General features: G+C 47.1%; 2 protein-coding genes across 2 annotated transcripts; one reads left to right on the plus strand and one right to left on the minus strand.

The window, feature by feature from the left end:
* Nucleotides 1-225: 225 nt before the first annotated feature.
* On the minus strand, nucleotides 226-10,202 carry LOC149364631 (uncharacterized). The gene is made up of 4 exons (XM_089568724.1): nucleotides 10,109-10,202; nucleotides 4,688-4,797; nucleotides 3,535-3,582; nucleotides 226-365 (listed from the first exon to the last, which is right to left on the minus strand). Exons 1-4 carry the CDS (start codon nucleotides 10,183-10,185, stop codon nucleotides 226-228), a joined length of 375 nt encoding a protein of 124 aa, XP_089424850.1. The 5' UTR covers nucleotides 10,186-10,202.
* A 4,131-nt stretch (nucleotides 10,203-14,333) lies between these two features.
* Nucleotides 14,334-21,969, plus strand: LOC149364632 (uncharacterized). Its single transcript, XM_089574590.1, has 3 exons — nucleotides 14,334-14,885; nucleotides 17,565-17,775; nucleotides 20,857-21,969. Exons 1-3 carry the CDS (start codon nucleotides 14,733-14,735, stop codon nucleotides 21,087-21,089), a joined length of 597 nt encoding a protein of 198 aa, XP_089430716.1. The 5' UTR covers nucleotides 14,334-14,732; the 3' UTR covers nucleotides 21,090-21,969.

Here is a 21,969-nt window from a genome sequence, read left to right on the forward strand (position 1 = left end):
GCTAACCACTACCACATGGTGTGGGCATGCCAATTTAATCCCATAGTTGACCCCATTCCAAACCCCTGAGAGGAGCAGTGGGAGGCTGTTCTGCTCAGCGATGATCCTGACTGTCAGCACTGGCTGGTGGGAAGGGCCAGCGCAGCAGCAATAACCTGTGGACTACCGGACTAGGCGGCCCACCCACATGCTCTGCGAATATTCAGTGTATAAAGATGTTTTCAATCAATCAATAAATATCGTACTTAGGAGTTTTGCGTCCTTATTCATGATTTCCTTGATGGTAAACGTTTTGGCTGCTGTGCATACGGCGCCGAAGTAGTCGCCGCAGGGCGTCGCCTCTCGGGCAGCCTTGGTCGTTTCCGCTGCAAGGAAAAGACGATGGGCATCGATGCCTCGGTTAGGGGCCACCGTGAGATATTGAAGCTGGTGCACGACGTACACTCAGCACTGTGACAAAGTGTATACTGGCCAGCATTATATGGCAGTTAAAAAAAAATACTTAGGTCGTATCTTGCACGAACTGGGGTGGATAGTTTGCATTGAATAACTTGAAACGATTGAGATTAAGCGATATGGACTGAGGCGCAGGAAAACGCGAAAGGTAGGGGTGTACGAATATTCGGAAGTTTCTAATAGCTAATCAAATACTCTTCTATTCGATTCACTGCGCGAATCATAAATTGTTCGGAACTAGTGAAATCCGTTGTTATGTTTTCGCAGATCGAGCTTTCTTGGACAACACTACTGCGAGTCGATTGCTCGCAACGACTAGTTAAGACTGCCATAGGAAACCAGTAGTGTTCATTTTTGACAATGTCAAAAAACTACAAGCGCCTCGAGGGGTAAGTCGGATTTAAAAATTGTTAGGGAGCAATCGTGTGATATGCAAAAAAAAAATGCATTCATAAACAACTGCTAAAAGACTCTCCAACCAAAAAAAAAACTGAAATCCAACGTTTCGGAGCTGGCTCAGCTTCTCCTTCAGGGGTGACTGGGGGCAATAGCTAGCGTCTTTAAAGGGCAACTGCAGCACTTTTTTGAGAATTTCGCGATATTCAAGAATTCAAATCTGTATAGGCTGAAGGTGAAGCACGCCAAGTTTTTTTGCACTAGCGTTTAAAATAGCGACGTAATCGACGATTGAATTTTGCACTTCTCCTCAATGCGCCTGAGGAGTGCAGGAAAATTCAGCGTGATGTCACGGAAGGTATGATTTCAAATTACCGCTGTCGTCAGCCACACCCTGCCCTGACTAGTTAGACGCTGCCAAACAACTCTCGTCACAGCAACAAGCCATCCACCTGGCGGAAGAAGCCGCGAGGAATCAAGACCTTTCGCCTGCTTCTAATCGCGGAGGTCCCGGCCCCCGTCATCAAGGCCTGCGTGCCGGGGACGGGGAGTAGGGGGCTTCCTTATCTGGCGGAAAATAAAGTTGATATCATCATCATCGGCAGGGTTTGCCTTCGGTGGCGTTGGTTTTTTTCCTTCAAAACAGGCGTTTGCGCGTTGGAAATGTACCGATACCTTCGATGACGTCATCATGCCCCCCCGCCCCCTACTTGGCGTTGTGCGCTGCGGAGAAGCTTGAAGGGCGTCCGGATTTTAATCGGCGATCATTTCACTATTTCAAGTGCTAGCCCAAAAAGATTTCGCATGCTTTACATGCAAGTTTCACACATTCAACCATCTTAAGCTCGTTGATTTCTAAAACCTATGCAGTTTCCCTTTAAGTATGCATGGAGGATAGCAGGAGGTGTAAAGAACGAAAGCTGTTATGCGAAAGGCGCGGGGGAGGGGGGGGGGGGGGGGGGAGTTAAGGCTGTGAGTCACGCTGTCGGACCGTGGGGAAGCGGTCAATGGCGACTTTTCTTCTTTGAGCTGCAGAGCGAAGTCCCTGTGTGCATATACTGCAGGCAGGTTTCCCTTTGTGTATAAATCTTAAAACCCAACCAGACAGGCAAATCTGTCAAAATGTTTAGTTTTCGGTATAAACAACTTCCTGGTGAAAGAAATGTTGCTTGTTCAGAATTTCTGGGTATGAAATGGTTTTCGATTAGTTGGCACGAAGTTCAAAGAGGGTTGCAGTAGATTTTTCTTTAGAAGACCGAAAAACAGAACCCATTACCATGACACATAGCACGCCACCGGGATCGGTCTGACCAGGAAGGAGGGTTTAACGCCCTTACGCAGTCCATTCCAGTGGCGGCGTTCATAATTCTCATACACGTGGCACCATGACAAGGTTCAGCCAAGTTTAGCTAATCCTGCCTTCAAGACCTCCTGTCACTCTCACGTAAATTAGCTCTAGTTTGTTCACAGTCGTCATCAGTACAAAACTTTTCGTGTGCATATGACATAATGGACACTGCCATCATTCGCCAACAATGCATTTTGCCACCATCCATGACGTGAGAAAGGGAAAAAAGTGACCGAGCGGCTGCAGAACGCAACATGATAGATGGCTAGGCTTAAAGGCACTGGTTGGGATCCGTCCCGAATTACCGGTAATGTCGACGACGACTGGAAGACCAGAACCTGGGTCAACAACATCGCGGCGACGAATAAGAATAAGCAGATCCTGCAAATTATCGGTCTAGTCTCGAGAAAACAGTGGGGATTCAAGGACCACGAAATGATAAGGCAAACTCGCGCACTTGTAACCGGTGAGAGACTGCATCTGCGATTTCTAAACACAATTCTCAGCCGTACGACGCGAGCCAGCCTGCATCGCAGAGCCACGGCCATGTCACTTGCTTAAAGGGCAACTGAAGCGGTTTTAGAACTCGATGAGTTTAAGGTTGCCGAATGCGTGAAATGTGCAGGTAAAGCCTGCGAGATAGTTTTTCTATATAGCATTTGAAATGGTGGCGTAATCGCCGAATAAAGTCGTCGTCGGCGTTCAGCTTCTCTGAAGTGCACAGTGACGGGCAGAGACCGCGATAATGACGTCACGTATGACAGCACTACATTTCCAGCGGAGAAACGGTTATTCCATGGATGAAAACCGAAACCATCGAAGGTGAAGCTCACGATTTATTGTTTGGCGCCATCTGACGAAGCACAGCAGCATGCAAGCGTAAACAGCGGTCATCTGAAATTTCGGCAACAATGACGTCACTGCCGAGTTTCCTCGCACTCCTCCAACGTAGTGAGGAGAAGCCTAAACATCGTCGCGGTTTTAATCGACGATTATGTCACCATTTTAAATGCTAGTGCAAAAAAAATACTTCGCATGCTTTATCTAGAAGCTTGATAGTTCCAATTCTTGAATAATCTCGAATTCTCAAAAAACCGTTTAAGCTTTCCTTTAAGGAAGGAAGTATAGCACGGGGCGTACCGCTAAAACGCGTACGCAGGTGGTCCCGACACGGCAGGTATGTTCGCAGCTAGCCGGCCTCTGGCGCCTAGGGACCATGTGCGCATGCGCGTGGTACGCGGTAAGCCGAAGCGGCAGCGGTGTGCGCTATGTTAAACGCTCTATTGCCAGTACAGGAACTGAACTCGGAAACGCGGCGATGTTGGCAAACTTACCCAAACTGTCGCATGCCTTGCTTCTGCAGTAATATGCGTTTTTGTATTCTGGAAAATTAGAAGAGAGGAAGTTTGAACAGAGTTTGTAGAGGTAATTTCCTTCGTTACGTACCACGCGTAGCGCACTTCAGAGTGCTTTAAAGCGTGCGTCATGGCCAGCGATACTGTCTACATCAGCTAAAGCCACTGTTTTAGTATCATCCGCGGGCACGGTCAGTGGAACGCTCCGCTTGAGTTTTAATCGCCGCTTTCGAGCATCGGAAAGCCGGAATCGACAACTTACTATACTTTGAGCTCAATAGAAGAGCTACCCCGCACCACCAATGTATCGCGGGTGATAAGAAAATCTAAAATAAAGAAAAGAGGCATAGTGGCAAGAAAAAAAGGCTTAGGAGACGACAGCAGGAAAGTGAGTAAAGTTCGGCTTTTCACTGTGCGGGCGTCCAATAAAGTCTTGGTTTTGTTGTTTCTTCATCCTTGTTCGTCCTCTTCGGTTGTCGTGCGGTATGTGTACACAGCGGTGATTGAGAAAAAGTCCAATTTGAGCGATTTGTCCAAAAAGGAATTTTTCGAAAGCTCGCTAGGGCAAAGACGAATTTATCCGCAGTTTTTGCCGGAGCTGCATGGGGAGCCAGTTCTGTTCGCGAAATGCATTCCTTAAACTCTTTCACCGACAAAAATGACTAAACTGAGTACTAAACTGAAAGCAATTTCAGTTTAGTATTCTTTTTATCATGTTCACTGCACGCTAGCTGGCAAAAATACGACGGGTTCTTCAGTGTAGAAACAAATATGCATGGCGCTGCAGAGCTTCTCTCTTCTTGCATCCCCCTCTCCCATTATTTCTCTCAGGTCATGCAGTTCGGTTGTCGGCACTGAGAGGTAACTAATGGGTTTCCTTAATTCATTACCAAACCCGAGTCCGTACCCTTTAAAAAACGTGGTGCAGTTTACAGAAAACTGATTTTTGACCAGACGGTATAGCAAGGTATAAACTAAACGCTAGGTAATGTATTTCGGGAAAGAAATCAGTCAAAAGTTACCTCCTAATTCTATTCATTTGGCGAACCTGATCTCGAAGAAGCCACAAGTTTCAGAGAGGCACCTGAAAAATGGTGCCTGTTATAATTTATCAAGCTTAAATAGCCCTCACCTGATATCGACTTGACGTAGAACACAGTGGGTAGGCAGACTAGCATAAACATCACCAGTGGTATGGAGCCGACGATAAACCAGTAGTTTGACAGCTTCTTCATTATGCCCCTGCAGACGAAGGAATAAAGAGTTATAGAAACGAAATCGGAAATACTAACAAAGGATCTTTCATTTACTCGGAGTACCCGGATCTCATCAGAAGCTTTTGATTGCAGGCACTGAATAGAGCTTTGTTTAGTAGTTATTTTCAATGTTGGCCGGCAGACAGCTTCAAGATTTTCATCCACATGGAATATTTTGTTCCACTAAGCGGAACGAAATATCATGATGAAATTTATGTGCGTCGGTCGATATCGGTGATGCGAAACCTGAGGCGCTCCTTGAAGGTACACTGATGGCCAAAAAGTAAAGTATAGGGGTCGCCATCACCGCCAATGACTTCGCCGGTGATCACGAAGTCCTTTTTGGCGTAGACGTCACGATTTTGTATTTAGTGGCGGCAAATTTTTCCCGCGCTATTTTACCAGGAATAAATTTGGAGGACGCTTAAGCTCAGTCTTTAAGAGTGGGACGTGACAGCGTGTTGCAGCATTGCCTCCTCTAGAAAGATGCCTGCCGTGTGCGACAAAAACCTGCTGCCATGGAGGAAAAAAAACTAAGGAGGGAGCATGACGTCATGCGGCCAGCGTTCGCAAGCCGAGTGTTTTGAAGTCGTTTTCTCCCTCAGTTTTTCGCTCTCCGAGCCGGTCCTTTATGTTTTGATTCCGGTATGTTTTAGTGCGCGCGTATGCGCGACCCGCGGCGCGGGCGTCTACAGCAAGGAAGTTGATCTACAGTTAGTCTGCCGCGCTAATCGGCGCATGCGCGAGCGCAGCGGGGCTAGACTTTACCGCACGCTATCACGTGGTGCGATCACGGGGGGACACACTCTTTTTTTTGCTATATCTTTATTTGTTAAGACTAGGCTTCAAGGTTGTCGCCGGACGCTCCCTCCTCAGTTTTTTTTCCTCCATGCCTGCTGCCCTTACCTTTCCCTTTTTCCTCCTTTCCACTTGAGGTGAAAGCTAGCGCTCCTTGCGGCGGCCGCTTGCAACACATGCGCGCATGCGCACTGCCGCGCGGTCGTGGCGCGCGCGTGCCGTAGTTGTAGCAGACGACGTCTCTGCGGCAGGCGACCCTTCCGCGCGTTTTAGACTGTTTATGCAGACGAAAACATAAGCACGCAGAGCTGAAGGAAAAAAGTTGCAAATAAGTTTATTTTGTTCTGTCATAGGTTACATAAACCCTCTTTAAATGAAGTTTAAGTCTTTTGTGAAAACTACGGAGGCAGACCTATTAGCAGAAGAACTGTTTAACACGTCTGCTGACTGCTGCCGCTCGCTGCTTGCAACTGTTTCGGTCTTTGGGCCCTTCAGCAGCAGTTTTACTTGCTCAAGGAGTTCGGTTTTCTAAAGCGCAATGCGCTCTTGTTGCGTCCCACGCTGCACCTCAGGCGAACGAAGAAAGGAGCCCGGAGTCTCATTACATGAACTACCATCCGACAGCGCTACGCGGGACCGCGACACACCACCCCAGAGCCGTACACCACCCCTGATCACCCTGAGGCCCTGGTTCGATTCCCCAACTCGACCAATTTCCTACTCGGTTTTATTTATTAATTAATGCATCTGGGATTTTTCGCTCCGACGACGACACCGGCTTTTCTGCGACACGGGGTCCTTGACGCTGTCGCGTTAAAATGCGTCGTTTTCTGCCGTACAGACAACATACACAGAAAGAGCCATAGAGCTGATATTTTACTAAGAAAAAAAATGGATGGAGCTGTTCGCGCTGTCCCTTTAATGCTGCGGAGCTGAGGAGCGAGAAGGTGAAATTCTTGAGTGTGACATAGGGTGCGTTCCAATTCTCTAGACGTCCGACAAGACGTCTAGTGTGACGTCTAGGAAGCAGTCTACATGTCTATATATTGGAACGTGTCTAGTTCACGCGCCGCCTTGCGGAATATAAACTGAACTAACATTTGCGAATAGTTGCACTTCTATGTTCTTAAAAATTCTTAATAAAACAAGTTAAAAACGTGCTGTTAGTAGTTTGCTATTTCTTATTTTATTTTTTTTTTCTGCAATAATGGTGCGTTCATTGCTACCGCTGCAGCAGACGATCTCACCTGCATAGCAGACGATCTCACCCGCACGATTTCCTCTCGCGCGATTCACAAATATAATCGTAGGTCCACAAAGATGGCTTTATTTGCCGCCAGTTCCTATAAAAAATCAACTTAACGGAATGACTGACACTTGAAAGATGGTGCGTCTCCAGGCTCCAGTGCCCGCCAAGAGCACGGCTAGCTCACTCAGCCCTGACTGCACCAACTGCTCCGCCATCTTTAGACAGGAAGTTATACCCCTGTCACACGGGCACTGTAAAGGTACTTTGAGCTAAAGCTCCATTACTCCAAGGGAGAACGCGCGCTGCCACACGGACGCGCCTAAGGACACCTAGTTCAAAGGAACTTCGAATCAAGGCAGCTCGAGTTTGTCCTTTGAGGCTGCAAGGGAGTACTCTCTCTCCCAGTAAGTTAGCAGCAAAAATAAATTGGGATAAGAAACGATCGATATTCTTTTCTGAAATTTGCTTCGTAAAATTATAGGTCTTTTAAAATATAAGGTCATTTGTTTTGTGGCGGTTTCACCACGCCATACTATCGTCCCGGATTTACAAGCGCCGCTCTACCCAAGCTCCGCCCCAACCGCTGTCACACTCCGCCGCCGTGCAGCGGTGCCTCAGCGCTGCTTGTGATCGTGTACAAATATCCCAAGAAAAGACAAGATTGCCTTGTTATCAGAAAGTCTGCTCGAGCAGCGACAAAGCATGCCTGCTTATGTTGCGAGCTTTCGGCAACGGCACCGCTCGCGGGCGCTCCGGGCGACGAGCTCTGCTACTGCCTGGCTGCCGTGGTCGTCGCTAGGCCTATAGCCTCTTTCGGATCGAAACCGCAGCGGCCGGCGCTTCGGAAGTCGCCTGAGCTATAATAAAAGGCCTACTCCACACATCGCTCTACTGTCAACAGCATCATCTCACAATAAAGTAATAATATGGTCAATTTCCGCGACGCCTTCGGCAGCGAAGCGAGCGAGCGCCAGGCGAGCCGGACCTCAACGTCATGCAAGCGGCAGCTGCGGGGTGGTTGTGGAAAGAAGTTTGCTTGTATCGCAGTCGTTACCTTTAGCAGCAGCTCAGTATTGGTCAGCGATCCTCAAAAATGACATTATTTTCACATTTCTCATCCCAGGGTTTATTATTTAAGTCAAGAACACACTTTAGCTCGTTTTTATGACGCCGGCAGACGGGATCCAGGCTGGCCGGCCGGCCGGCATGCTCGGAGTACTTCACGTTCGCACAACAAAGTACAAAACAGCCATGTACCAGAGAGGATGCTTCCTAGATTCGAGCAACGACAATATACCTGTGCAAAAGAGGATCTTTCGGCAACGACGCCGGCTGCGGCAACGCCGGGCGACGAACTGCGCGCTGGTCCCGGCTGCCGTAGTCGTCGCTAGGCCTACTTGATTTCGCGTCGAAGGCGCAGCTCACAGCGCTTCGGAAGTCGCCTGTGCTATAATAAAAGGCCTACTATTCCCATCGCTTGACCAGACTGCGAACTCGTCCCATAATAAAAGATATGTTCGATTTCCACGACGCCTTCAGAAACGGATTAGCAGACGGCAGGCGAACCACACCAAGTAGCAGCAGCACCGAAGCGGCTGTGGGATGAAATTTTCTTGTTACGTGCAACTCGGTATTAGCCAACGATCGTCAGAAATGATGCAATTTCGACATGCATCTATCCCTGGGCTTGCTAGAACGTCAACAAACAATACTATAGCGCGTTTTTCAGTCGCCGGCGGCTGGCATCAGAGCTGGCAGACCGGCCCGGCATGGCTCGGCCCCGAGCGCCCTGAGCCTCGCGTTGATTGAGCATAATATTGATATAAAACAAGTTTTTTTATGAAAATATGTGACACTGCTATATTCTCATGCGCACTGAAGTCTGCAATTTTAATCCAGTTTTCACCGATGAGGGCGCTAAAATCGTTTTTCAAAGGTCGTTCCGCGACCGTGTAGCACGGGCGAACTCCCTTGAAGTAGTGCTCCTTTGGTAGCGTAATGGAGCTTTAGTTCAAAGTACCTTTACAGTGCCCGTGTGACAGGGGTATTAGCCTGCATCGATGTGGACTTCGGCGAAGCAGTCTTCTTGGACGGCTTTGTGAAAATTGGAACGCGTCTCAAAATGGCGGCTGTCCGGCAAGACGTCTAAGTAGACGTCTACTCGGGAGTATTGGAACGCACCCATAGTCCCCAGCCTATGTAGCCACGTGATAGCCGACGTTGACGTTAGAGAGGAACCGCACGTTAGAGAGGAACCGCACACTGGCGCAAAATTGGCTTCTAACCAGACACGCTACGCCACGCATTTTTCGAGTTTACTTTCACGGCTGCCATGTTTATGGGGATCGTCTCAGGCGATAAAGAAGACAAACAAAACTCTGTGCCTATACGTCTTTACGCTAAACTTAATCCAGCAATCAGCGCGCCGAACACCCGTTAGTCGCGTCACTATATACAGCCAGTGATATATCCTATCAGAATAAAGCGTCGCAGTACCGACGCGACATTTTCAAGCAATGACGTCCTTTTTTGTGGCGGTTACAGATCGGTGCGTCGGCGGTTGGGCTTATAGTTGCTCAAGTGCACAAACTATCGCCCCTGTGGTTGGCTTGAGTAGATCTTGCGGAGCGGCGCGAAGCACGTGAGTACACTGAAGGCATTATGGAAACTCCCGCCAAATCTACCCACCTCCTCACCCTTCCCTCACCAAAACCGAGCAAGGTGGTATGCCGTCGATTACAAACCGCCACCAATTCGCCTTTCCTCCTCTCCCTCATACACAGAGGGATAAATCTCCAACCTGTCACTTATGCCCAAAGAACCAGAGCGGACTTTAAACACACATATTAAACTTGCCCAAACAAACCGAAACCTTCTTTCCGAGGGATGGAATCACAGGAGCGATGGGAGGCTGCTCTGCGCAGCTCACAGGCTTCGCATCATGGGCTGGGCTCGAAGGTCGCCACGGCCGAACAATGCCCGGTCATCTAGACCGGCCCGAGGGCCCGTCGCCGTCCTGTTCATATCCTCCCCTTCACCCACCCTCACCTGATCCCCCGAAGTGGGTCTAATAAAGTTGTTACCAACCAACCACTGAAGGCGTTCAGACGCACAACGTAGTACAACTCCTGTGTTACCCGCGTAAGGCTTAACTCTGAGCGCTCTTTGCCTTTTCACCAGCTCGGAAAGGCCTCTTCAAGCAGGTGCGAGTGTTTCTTACGCACACACATTTGGTTCACTGTATACTCACTCTGCTCCAACGCCGGCGCCGGCCGTGCCGGGCGGCCCGCCTTCGGACATGCCGGACACCATCGACTCGTCCCCCATCGTGTGTCGCTGGAGGATGTCGCGGGTTTCTGACGTCACTCAGTGCGGCAGCTGGCCAAGCTCTGGCAGAGAGAAAAAAGTGAGAAGAGAACACGAGTCGGATGTTTGTGTGTGATCACTGCTTCACGGAGGATTATAGAGGGTGTTTCACCTGACTTTGCACGATTTTTAAAAGTAGGCTTTTTCAGTTGGAAAAGGGCTTTTTTCGGCATGGCACTGGCAGTGTTGCAGGACATAAGGATTCAAATAAGACGTCCTAACTAGCAGGCTGGTCAAACAGGGTGGAATGATGCGTTTGCTTGAGTATCACGCTGATGTGCCAATATCCTGTACGAAGTAGTACACATTCTGAATACCCTTTAACCCACTCACTGTATGGGCCTGTCAAGGCCCACAGTATTGCTAAATAAATATATGCTTCACACGAGTCTGTGGTCTCGTTTAAAGTGTAGCACTAAAACATGAAGCTTAGACAGCGAGAATCGACATTGAGAACTGCACCGGAAACTGCAGCTGACCGAGGGTCGTGTGTGGTTATACTGCAGTGTGTAAGTATATCGCTGCTAACGCCGGCTCGCACCAAGGCTTGCAGAGCCACATAGCTAGCTTCCTCCGAGCCAACTCTTTAAACATGTGTGCACGAACCACAAGGATGAGCCGGTGAACCTAACCGCTTACGACCAGGATTACTTTCATCCGCTTAAAATTAAAACGACGACGGCAATTCGTTAATGATTGGACAGATGCCTAAACCCGCGCATTTTAACGACAACGCCACAAAGTACGACCTTCCAACGCGCTTCCTTATTCTTGCCACCTTCATTCAAGAAATCACGTGTAGCAGACGACCCACCAGTTCGACCGAACCAATACGGCGTACAGAGATTGCAACTGCGGTGTTACCAGACTTCAGAGAGTTTCGCATGCCTGTTAGCAAATCAGGCGCATTCAATGATATGTTAAAACATGGTAACACGGTCAAGAGTGCTACAACTCAACGCTAGCAGAGTATTCGTAGAGCGCGTTGTTTTTTTTAAAGATTGGCACCACATAGTTTAATCACCCTTACATCTATAGAAGTAATAACCGCTAGGGTTGTATTATTTCGGCTGCATGGAGCGAATAAAAAATGCTCTATATGTTAGGCACATGTTTAGTGCGCACAGAGACGGAGCAGCCTTAGGCGCTACTCTCTAAACGATCTCGTTCTCATATATAACCTTGGATTAGTCGAAGGTAGGGCGTTACTGCAACAAACCTGCTGAGTAATTGTTACGGTTATATGCTGAAGGTTGTGAGAGGGAGGCGAAAGAAGACGGTCTATGAAGAACACACAACCATTGCGCCCATACGAGCTGTAATGGTCGGATATTTCTTTTTAATTGATTAATTCTGATTCAACTACATGAATCAACCGCAAAAAACACGACAAGGCATTTTGCTAATGTAAATCTCAATCATACAGGCTCAGCGATTGATGAAAGCAGACAATGTACACAAGGAATAAATATAGTAATATACACAGTCTACACGAGAGTGCTTATACATGACATTAAGTTAAAAAAAAAGGATTTAGGACACACACGCAAAAACGCAGGACAGTATTACAAAGAAGTAATTCCACTACATACAGCGTGTGAACTTTTTTTTTTTTAAAGGGTGAAGGTCAGTCTGGGGTAGAGGTTTCCCCAAAAATTGCTATTAGAGGGAGGGGGGGGGGGGGGCAGTTCTAATTCCTAGTGGGGCTGAGGGTAAGGAGAAGAGGACATTTTTTAAATTTTTTTGTTTCGTGGTATCTTCCACCTCAAGCCAGCTACGGACGAAGCGTCCCTTAAAGACATGTCCTGCTTCCGGCGATATTAAACAAATTTCTCGTCTTGAGGAAAAAATGGAGAGAGGGGGGGGGGGGGGGGCAGGTGCCTTTAGAAAGCAAGGGGATGTGCTGGGAAATCTCTGGTATGAGGAAACAAAAACCTGGCTAGCCAGTGGGGGCTTTCATAACAGCGTAATGGTCGTGTTCAGTAACGCAAATATTACTGCCAAGAGTTACTTACAACAAATACTACTGCGTTTCTCTAAAAGCACAAGACCTCATTTTATGGGAGGAAATAGCTCCCAATCACGCTGTGAGGAATATCCTGTCCCGTGATTTTCAGGGCGAAGGGCAGTACATCACATGCATTAACAGTTCTTGCAAACTAGTGTGAAACCGACGCCGCTGGAAGCGACTGCGCTGTTCGAGGCTAAAAAGCCGAGAGAACAACTTGGTTACTTCCGCGGTTCCTCTAGAGTGGCAGGGCCGTCCACTCTCAGTGCGAACAGGCGAGCGCATGGCCGCGCATCGAAGCGAAGGGGCAGAGATGACACGAAGCACCACGTCCAGATCCATCTTCTCCTGAGCCACTTTGCTGCGATGAGCGTCAGTGTCGCATGCAGTGGCTATCTAGAATTCGGTCAAGGGTTCTCGTGCTCGCACGAAGAGTGGACGACCCTGTACGCTGTTCCGTGTGCCTGTGCGAGTTAGCCCTAAGGACAGCTAATTATCCCCGGAAGTAGTCGGTAGCAATGGCGCCCCGTTTATGCGGCGCAAAACCTTCCACAAGCTTCGACGTTCACGCAGGCCTAAACGGACCTCGGCGAGCTCAGCGGCGACAACACTGTACGACCAATGCCCATGTGAGGCTCGCGTCACAGGCATCGGAAGCCGCGAGAAGGATGCGAGCGCCAACTCGACGTGGCCGGCGGTCGCTCACCTTCGCTGACGCAGTTTCCCGGCGGTCACAGCTGTCCTGGAGGCAACCGGCACCACCGCTCGAGACGCCTGGCTGCCCGAGCTGCGCTGTTCGGCCGCGGGCTCTGCGCTCGAGCCCCGCGTGGCTGCGTTGTTTTCTCGCCGACAGGCGCCGCGTGGATCCTCTACCATGTTTGGCGATCAAAGGTTTACTTTTCATATTTAGCGCCAGGGCAGTTGTCTCGCTGAGCGAACAGCCTGTGACGGCATCGAGATTTTTTATGGTTTATGGCGGTTTAATGTCCTAAAACAAATCAGGCTATGAGGGACGCCGAAGTGAAGGGCTCCGAAATTTCGACCTCCTGGGGTTCTTTAACGTGCACTGACATTGCAAATTTTCCTGCGAACCCTTTTTCAGCTGTCTTCAGTGGCTTGATGTTAAAAAGGCTCGGTTTCTGGTGCATATCTCATTTAGCACTATTCTTATCATCATCATTAGTAGGCTTCGTTGCGCTGTGATCCCCATGTCCCCGGGTACCAAGGGGAATGGTCGGAGAAGCATCGGCCATAGAGTTAACATACTGACTGGCATCATCAGTTCTGCAGGAGAGCGGCTTTTCTTAATTGTATAAATTACACATTTCCAGCACAAGCCACCGCCACGCTAACTTTCTAACTTCGCTGAACCGGAGTCTGCCCCCATTGGCTACCTTCCGAGAGCGCTTGACTCGTAAGATGAGATGTGCGTGAGAGAAGTGCGCCTCGTTTATTCAGGCGAAAGTAAGCCTTAAGTGCCTCGTCGCTGTCGACAGAAGGTTGGCAGCCGAGGTGTCACGCTTTTCGGTTGGTCGAAATGGTTATGACGTCAGAGTGCACGGATTCGAAGTAATAAGGTCACCCACGGATGCCTGACGCCCCCTTTTGGAACAAAGAACATAAAAACAGTTGTCGTCCGCTCCGGCAGGTGGCGTAAGGCATTCGCCAAACGGTGCCCCAGGAAAGGCTTTCGCCTTACAGCACTTTAGAGAGCCTTCTAGGGACCCTAGCCAAAGTGAGCCCTGAATTTTTATCATGCCGTTCTTCTCAACCTCAGTGCGTGTACCCTTGCGCCTTGCAAGTATCGTTATATTTTCGCGATGTACCAACACCAGCTAGACCATATTCTTGCTTATTCACACAGGAAAAAAGTTAATTTACCTGCTTGCATAGTGCTCTAGAATACTGTATCTTTACGTTGGTGTAGCGGACGACGCACGAGATGTGTAGAAAAGTGCGACTGCAGCGCCATTAGTTCCAGCGACGTCCACGCTACTGTCTAAAGAACGCTGCTTTTACTGGCGCGGGATCGGCATCGCGACAACTTACAACTGTCTCTGGATGAATAAAAGCAAGTATATTAACTCTATGAAGCAAGTCGTCTAATAATCGAAAGTTCTGTAATCTGTAAAACGCTTTCTGTCTGACGCAATGGCTGCAGGATCCAGCACTGAGACGAAAAGCTTGAGAAATGGGGCCGTTATAAACTAGATGCCGGTCTCGTTAACAGTTAATGCTACGTTTAGAGAAGATGCCATAATTATAAGCCTGGCATAACAATCCTCCATACTTACACGCATATATCGGAGTTTTGCTATGTTGTTACTTTCCAAATTAGCCGCCAGTGGCGCTGCTGTAGCGCCGCTCCGCCAGCCGCCCGATTTGCTTTTCAGGCGTTGTGCCAGCTGCTGGCGGTTGATTCAAGTTCGTATTTGATTTTAAACGGGTTTTCGCGGAGCGTTTTTTTCTTCCGGGTTGCCGACAGAAAACACATGTCGACATGGGGCAGTACCTAGGCAAACCGTTTGGCGAAAACAGCGCACTCCCAGCCCAAAGTACGCCGCTGCCTATGCGGCGACACACCAAAGTGTTAACCTTGTCGGAGCTGGACCCCCGGTCGCCTACGGCCGAGATCCCGAGGACGCCCATACAAGTGAGCTCGCTGCTTTTTGAATTTCCTGGTTTCCAAGTACCGTTGGCTTAGCTTACCTCGACCCACCTGCTTCACAATGCTTTTTGCTCGAAAAGCGGCGTCTTTTGGGCCGCCACCTTTCTGCAGGGCATAATGGCGGTATTTTTAGTTTGAGAACGCCTCGCCTCCGGATCCTAGTCGCTGCAAATTTTTCCCGCCTCGTTACCTCTAACCGGCCCCTTTGTACGATGCGTGGAATGTCTTGTCCCTGTAATTACTCATCGCGACTTAATTCTTTTTGTGTTGTTGAGACGAATCAATTTTGATTTACCTTTCCTCAATACTGTAACATGTCACGCCATTGCCTTGACGAAGAACGCCCTCATCTTAAGACGCGTTCACTGTCGTCCAACTTTCTTCCCGGTCGCAGCAAGTGCACCTGGCAGCATGATGTGGACTAAGATCGTTTCCGTTTCGTAATAGCTCGAAACGTTGGGTGCCATTTGAGTGCTCAAGTTGCGCCACTTTGTTGCCGCCACTACTAGTTAATTGAGCGACCTGTTTTTGTTCACCGTGACGAGAACGACCTTGCTTATCCAAATTCTAACGCCAAACTGCGGCTCCATTTGATTGTCGTCTTAAGTTAAACGCCGACCGTTTCCACTTACCACTCAAGCGGAACGGTAAGCTCTACATCATGTTAAAGCGCTGTGTTGACATAGGCGCATATTATTTCTGGTAACATGGTTGCAACGTGTCGCTGATCTGCCTTCCTGTAGCTCTAGACTGCTAGCTGAGTTTTGTGTACAAGGTGCAAATAAGAAGTCCATTAACGGCATCATGCACTTCACTACTGAGAACTCTGTATCATATTTTTCCGAGCAAGGATTGTTAAAGGCTTGGGCAAAGAAAAGTTGTACAAAGCATTCTTTGGATTACAAGATGGGAGGGGGGGGGGGGGGGGGTTACTTCACTATGCTTCAGAACTGTGAATGTGCTGCAGCATAGCTGGGGTGTCTCTGCTGGTGTGTACTGGTTTCCACTTCTGTATTAAGCTACCATATGCCATACATTTTTTGTGCTTGTATGCCTTATAGTCTATATCATGTACTCTTCTATATATACAGCCCTTTGTTTTTGGTTCTCAAACTTCAACCGGATTTATTAAAAATTGTGTTAAACTCCATTTCTGCCCAAAAATAAGCCCTCTAGGGAACTTAGTTTTCCTGTGTACAAAGCTGAAGACCCCGCACGAAAATTAACACCTCTTTTAAACTGCTGAGATGTGTTTTATTTGTGACGGTGCTTAATTTGAGATGAGGTTTGAACAGCACGTTTTTTAAGCGAGGAACCAAAACAAGGTACTGACCAAATGTCTTACTGGCATCATTGTATCAAGCACTACTCCCTCTATGACGTCCTACTCCGAGGCTGTTCTGCGTTTAAAATGGTTGGTTTGGTTTATGGGGGTTTAATGTCCCAAAGCAACTCAGGCTATGAAGGACGTTGTAGTGAAGGGCTCCGGAAATTTCGACCACCTGGAATTCCTTAACCTGCTCTGACATCTCGCAGTACATGTGCCTCTAGAATTTCGCCTCCATCGAAATTCGACCGCCGCGGCCGGGATCGAACCCGCGTCTTTTGGGTGATCACTGTGATGTTGAATGAATGTTTTCACAGTGTGCAAACAAAGACAGGCAGGTCTTGTGCGGGCATGGAAGTGCTGTGTAGCAGATGGTAAAAGTATTGCCGTTTCCATATTGTTTGCTAAACAATGTGCAAAAAAAATAGAGCATTTTATGTCATGTACAGAAATGATCGCTTATATGTTGTCCTCTGCAACAAAATATTATCTGATAAAATCCAAATTACGGGAAATTTAGCTGAACGACCCAATTTGCACCTGAGTGTGAGTAAGAAAAAATATTGCCCGATTTTTGCCCCCAAATTTTGGAAAAAATAAAACCCAAAATGCAGGGCCCTGTCTGTATATGATCACATTGTTGCACACATTACTGCATTTTCACTCTGTAAAAGGCTAAGGTTACACTGTTTAATAAGCATTGCAATGTGCACCCCAGTATGTGTATTACCATAGCTTGGGCACTAGTGCCCACAATTTTTTGTCACGTGTTGTTTCCTTTTTCAGCGGAATCTAATTTATTCTGGCGTCTTGGACCTCTTTACACTCTGTGTATTGAGGGCAGCCCCATCAGACTCCTTTAATTCAAGCCAATTTTCGGCCCCCATTGGGCTCGAACTTCGGAGAGTTGACTGTGCAGTTGAGTCGTTATAATTCAGTCTCAAAGAAGACCAGAAGCTTTTTTGAATGATGAACAGCTTTAATTAACAGAAGGCTTTGTAATACGCAGGTTCAAAGTGTCAGTTTGAGTAAACCAACAGTTAGAACCAACAAAAGTCCTCTGTATTTGATTATGGATGTCCAAGCCAGTGAACAGTGTGTCTGCCTTCGCAGAAGATTCTCTGTGAAGTGCTTTTTTCACTTTGAATGCCAAGCTTATAATTTCTGGTATTAAATGACACTCCTTACCAGCTGCTGGAAGTTGAAAGGTGCACTGCTCTAAAAAAGTCTCGCAAAAAAAGAAATTATTGGCTCTGCATCTCCTGATGAAGTCCGACACAGAATACCTGAATGACCAGATGTCACTGAAAAACTACTTCATGTCATGGACTTCACAGATGGAGGCTGCAGCACTGTCCGATGGCTCAGCGGAAGTTGATGCAGAGCTTGATCCAAGGTCACCTACTCAGGCGTTTCAGCGTACTCCAATACCCCTGGGGACCATGCTTCACAGACCTGTGCCGCAAGACAGTCCCTCTGCTGAGTACCATAAGAAGAGACCTGTGCCGTCAAGCGTCTTGGTTAGCCCAACTGTGGCAATGCAGAGAGGTTAGCAATAACAGCTCTTCTCTGAGTCACTTATAGTGATCATTCCCTGTACTTAGCTGCTGTTTGTTTGTTTGTCTGTCTGTTGCCCTCCGGGTTGTGGGCAACCTGCCCACTGTGGCTGGTGGCTGTTCAGTTAATGATTGGTCACGAGAGGTTGCTCACGAAGAGCAGCCTGGGTCTCACAAGCCCCATTGCTTAACCGCTGCATCACTGCGCCAGGAGTGGTATGAGGACTCCCGCGAATCTACGAATGTAGAGAACGACCAATGTCGCATGTATGGGCATTAACCTATTATCGCTATCCGAACAACTTCCATCTGTGAACAGTGGGTGCAAACACCGGAACCAAAGTGAAAACCAAAGAGCTAGCACACGTAATTTGCATTTGGCCTAACTACTCAAATCAACTGTCAATTTTTTCACATAAGCTCTGTAATAGTTTGTGCAACTTCATGCTAAACTGCTTAAACATTGGAGGAATACAGTTATTGTCTGGTTAAGATTCTATTATCTCTCAAATGGATGAGTGCTGTAAGATCAGGCGAAAGGATGATTCATGGGATTCATGGAGGAAATCATATTTTGGTTTTGAAAGCTTAAAGGGAAACTGCATAGATTTTAGAAATCAATGAGCTTAAGAGGGTCGAATGTGTGAAACTTGAAGTAAAAGCATGCAAAGTCTTTTTGGGCTAGCACTTGAAATAGTGAAGTAATCGCCGATTAAAACCCGGACGTCCTTCAAGCTTCTCCGCAGCGCACAACGCCAAGTGGGGGGCGCATGGTAACATCTTCGAAGGTATCTGTACATTTCCAACGCACAAACGCCTGCTTTGAAGGAAAAAAAAGTAATGTCAGCGAAGGCAAACCCTGCCGAGAGTTGTTTGGCAGCGTCTAACAAGTCAGGGCAGGGTGTGGCTGATGACAGCGCAAATTTGAAATCATACCTTCCGTGACGTCACGCTGAGTTTCCCTGCACTCCTCCGGTGCATTCAGGAGAAGCGCAAAATTCAATCGTCGATTACGTCCCTATTTTAAATGCTAGTGCAAAAACATTTGGCATGCTTTACCTACAGCCTACAAAGGTATGAATCATTGAATATCGCGAAATTTTCAAAAAAGCGCTGCAGTTTCCTTTTAAGTTTCAGTGCTTGACGGGTCCTCACATTCATGCTTACACATGGCATGTGAATTAATTTTTCATGGAACTTTTCACTGCGTGTACTTATATGTACATAATGTGTGTATAATGAATTGTACTACATGCACATTGACTGCTAAAGTTTATAGCATGTGGTTACTGCCAACACTAAAGACTTCTTGGTGTAGTGCTGTACTACTGAGCAATGCAATACGTCCTCAAGTGAGGCATGGAACACCAAGCATTGAATTCATTTGTAAAATGCTGCCTTTCCTTGCCAGCAAGAATTTTTTTAAAGGTAAAGCTTTTGCTTTAAAAAACTTCTTGCGGCAAGGTATCTGTGAAGCGGTGCCCTTCAACTTCCTAGGAATACCTCACCTTTATTGAGAGCCTCTTTAAATAAATCTGTGCGGCAGTGGTGTGGAAAAGTTTGTGATCAGTTTCGAAAATAAATGTAATGTGGTTGCTGCTAGGAATTTGAAGCACCAATACCTCTTTGATCATGATAGATGCTAAAGAAAGATTCATCTTAGACTTTTCTGTCATTCCTTTAAAGGGTACCAGTGAAGTTCTCTTTTCATGTTGGCAGTGCTAAGAAACCGGTAGAACTTTTCTATTACTAATCATGCAGCAATGAATTGTATACGCTCGATTGTGTTAATACGCAAGGTAAACATCTGACTCTGCCGCCACGCAATGTTTACCTTCTCATGAAATCCACTCTGTTATCTAAATTGATATCTGTTCTCACATTATGTGCCCTGCATTACACATTAAGTCCATGCATTGTGCGTCCATTTCCTTCTCGTGATTTCAGCTAAAATGTTATTAACTCAGTTTTTTCTAGAACCTACTCTGCTCTCTTCCTGTTGAGTGAGTTTATGTACTCTCCTCAGAAGGTGTTTCAGAGCAACTTCAGTTTAATATCCAGTGTTTTTTTGGTGTAGAATACTAGCTTTGCAATTCCGTATTGTTCCTACACAACGGAGTGGATCCCAAGAGAAGGCAAACGTAGCAGGGGACGGCAGAAAGTTAGGTGGACGGATGAGATTAAGAAGTTTGCGGGGATACAGTGGCCGCAACTGGCAAAGGACAGGGTTAATTGGAGAGACTTGGGAGAGGCCTTTGCCCTGCAGTGGGTGTAGTCAGGCTGATGATGATGATGATAATTGTTCCTACAGCACGCAAGTACACACTTTGCAGATTCTCATATATGCTTGCAGATAGATGTTCAGTAATAAAACAGTGTATATAATAGAGGATTGATTATGTTTTATCTGGAATTTCACTTATTGCTCTCAGACTGGTCAGAATACATCTAGACATCTGGAATATTCACATGCGGAGTAAACGACTTTTGGAGCACTGCCTCCACATTTGCTCCACTCCTTAAAAGGACACTGAAAACAACTTCACCTAGTCTCTTAGTACAATATTTCTCCACTTTTTATACCTTTAACACTTGTGCCCAAGGCCTTAAAATAAACAGTGTTATTCCAAGAAATCCAGAGATTAAAATTACATATACCGTACTTTTCTGTCATAGGGAATTATGCACTGTGTGATCACTGGTGGAAGTGGATGGTAGTGCGGTATAGCATCAGAGATCCATACTCCATGTTGTCGCAGTTTGCTTGTGAAAACAGCCACTGTTTGGAGTACCTGCATTTCATATCCTTGCCATCTTTGACTTATAAAAGCTCCATTTCGAGTGAAAGCAGCTTTTGTCATTGTAATGTGGAACCAGCTGATATATAGGCCACCTGCAGTTTGTCCATGGTATCCCCTTTAACGCATTCCATTATATAAGCCATCACGTTTCAAAAGCTAGAGAAAATGAGCTTGTAATTCTTGCATCCACAAATGGTGCACGTTAGTTTCATGGCGGTGGCTAATCATACACTGTGAGCTTGACATTTGTATTCTTTTTTTCTTTAAACCAGAGAGAAGGCTGAAGAAGTCCCAGGAGAATATCGCTGATGTGCAAAAGCAGTCGCCTGCAAGCAACACAAGTGAACGCCCTGCGCTGAAGAGCACAAGCCGCCCAAACACCATGTTGCGATCTCTTCAGGAAAGCAACTTTCAGAGAGCTGGCAAAGCGAATTTCGGGGCTGCTCCCAAAATGGGGCATTTCTCAAAGGAGAAAGAAAATTGCATCATGCCAGCGAATGCTTGAGGAGCGCTCGACCAAGCGCACCTTTAATTGTGATGTCATTGTGCGTTTTTGCTTTAACCCTTATTTTATATTCATGTATAGGGCGTCTACAAAATGCAAGGGCGTGAGCAGAGCATATCTCTGATTTAAATGAGACGTAAAAAAGAAAAGGTAGCTTTCCAGCAGAGCCTTTTTCTGTGAGAATGCTTTCCTCGATCATATAAGAAAAGTTCATGCAAAGGTGTTTATACAGCTTAGCTAAAATACTAAAAAGTGAGCACATGCACAATGCGCAGTCACAAATGAAAGGCAGAAGTAGCATGGAACTTACTAAGCCGTGAGCTAGGATTCAGTTTTAGTGCCCTAGTAGACTTCCTTCCATTTTTTTTTCTCCCCCTTCTTCAAGCTAAGTGGCTTCCTCTTACATGAGATGAAGCAACCAGACGATATCAGCTACAGTGATCTCATTTCAGTGTGACAACTTGCCCCTCTTCATTGCCACCCATGCGGACTGTGGCATGCGCAGAGTATGTCTCTCTGAAGAGGGGTCCTGTCAGTGTCTCCTTTGTGTGCGTGGGTGTGGTTACTCTGCTTGCTCCCTTTGGCAGACACCGTATCGGCGTCTGGCGGTCGGGCTACAACACTGTGCTGTCTGGGTAGTCTCGAGAGTGGCTTGGTGTGCTTTCCAGTCTTTGGTTTCACTTGTCAATGGATGGATGAGTCGCTTTGCTGAGAGTGTAGTGTCCTCGTTTCTCTAGGACCGCTTTTATCAATATTCGGGAGCTTTTTCTTTTGCGAGAATGTAAAGCTCGGACAATTTTTGCCACTTTGTGCACTGATTGTACAAATATTTTCAACCGGCACACTAAATAAAGCTTTTTGCACAGTTTGGTATATTTTA

This window comes from Amblyomma mixtum, chromosome 2, assembly GCF_055824585.1.
Source record: "Amblyomma mixtum isolate Tamu chromosome 2, ASM5582458v1, whole genome shotgun sequence".
Taxonomy (NCBI): Eukaryota; Metazoa; Arthropoda; class Arachnida; order Ixodida; family Ixodidae; genus Amblyomma; species Amblyomma mixtum.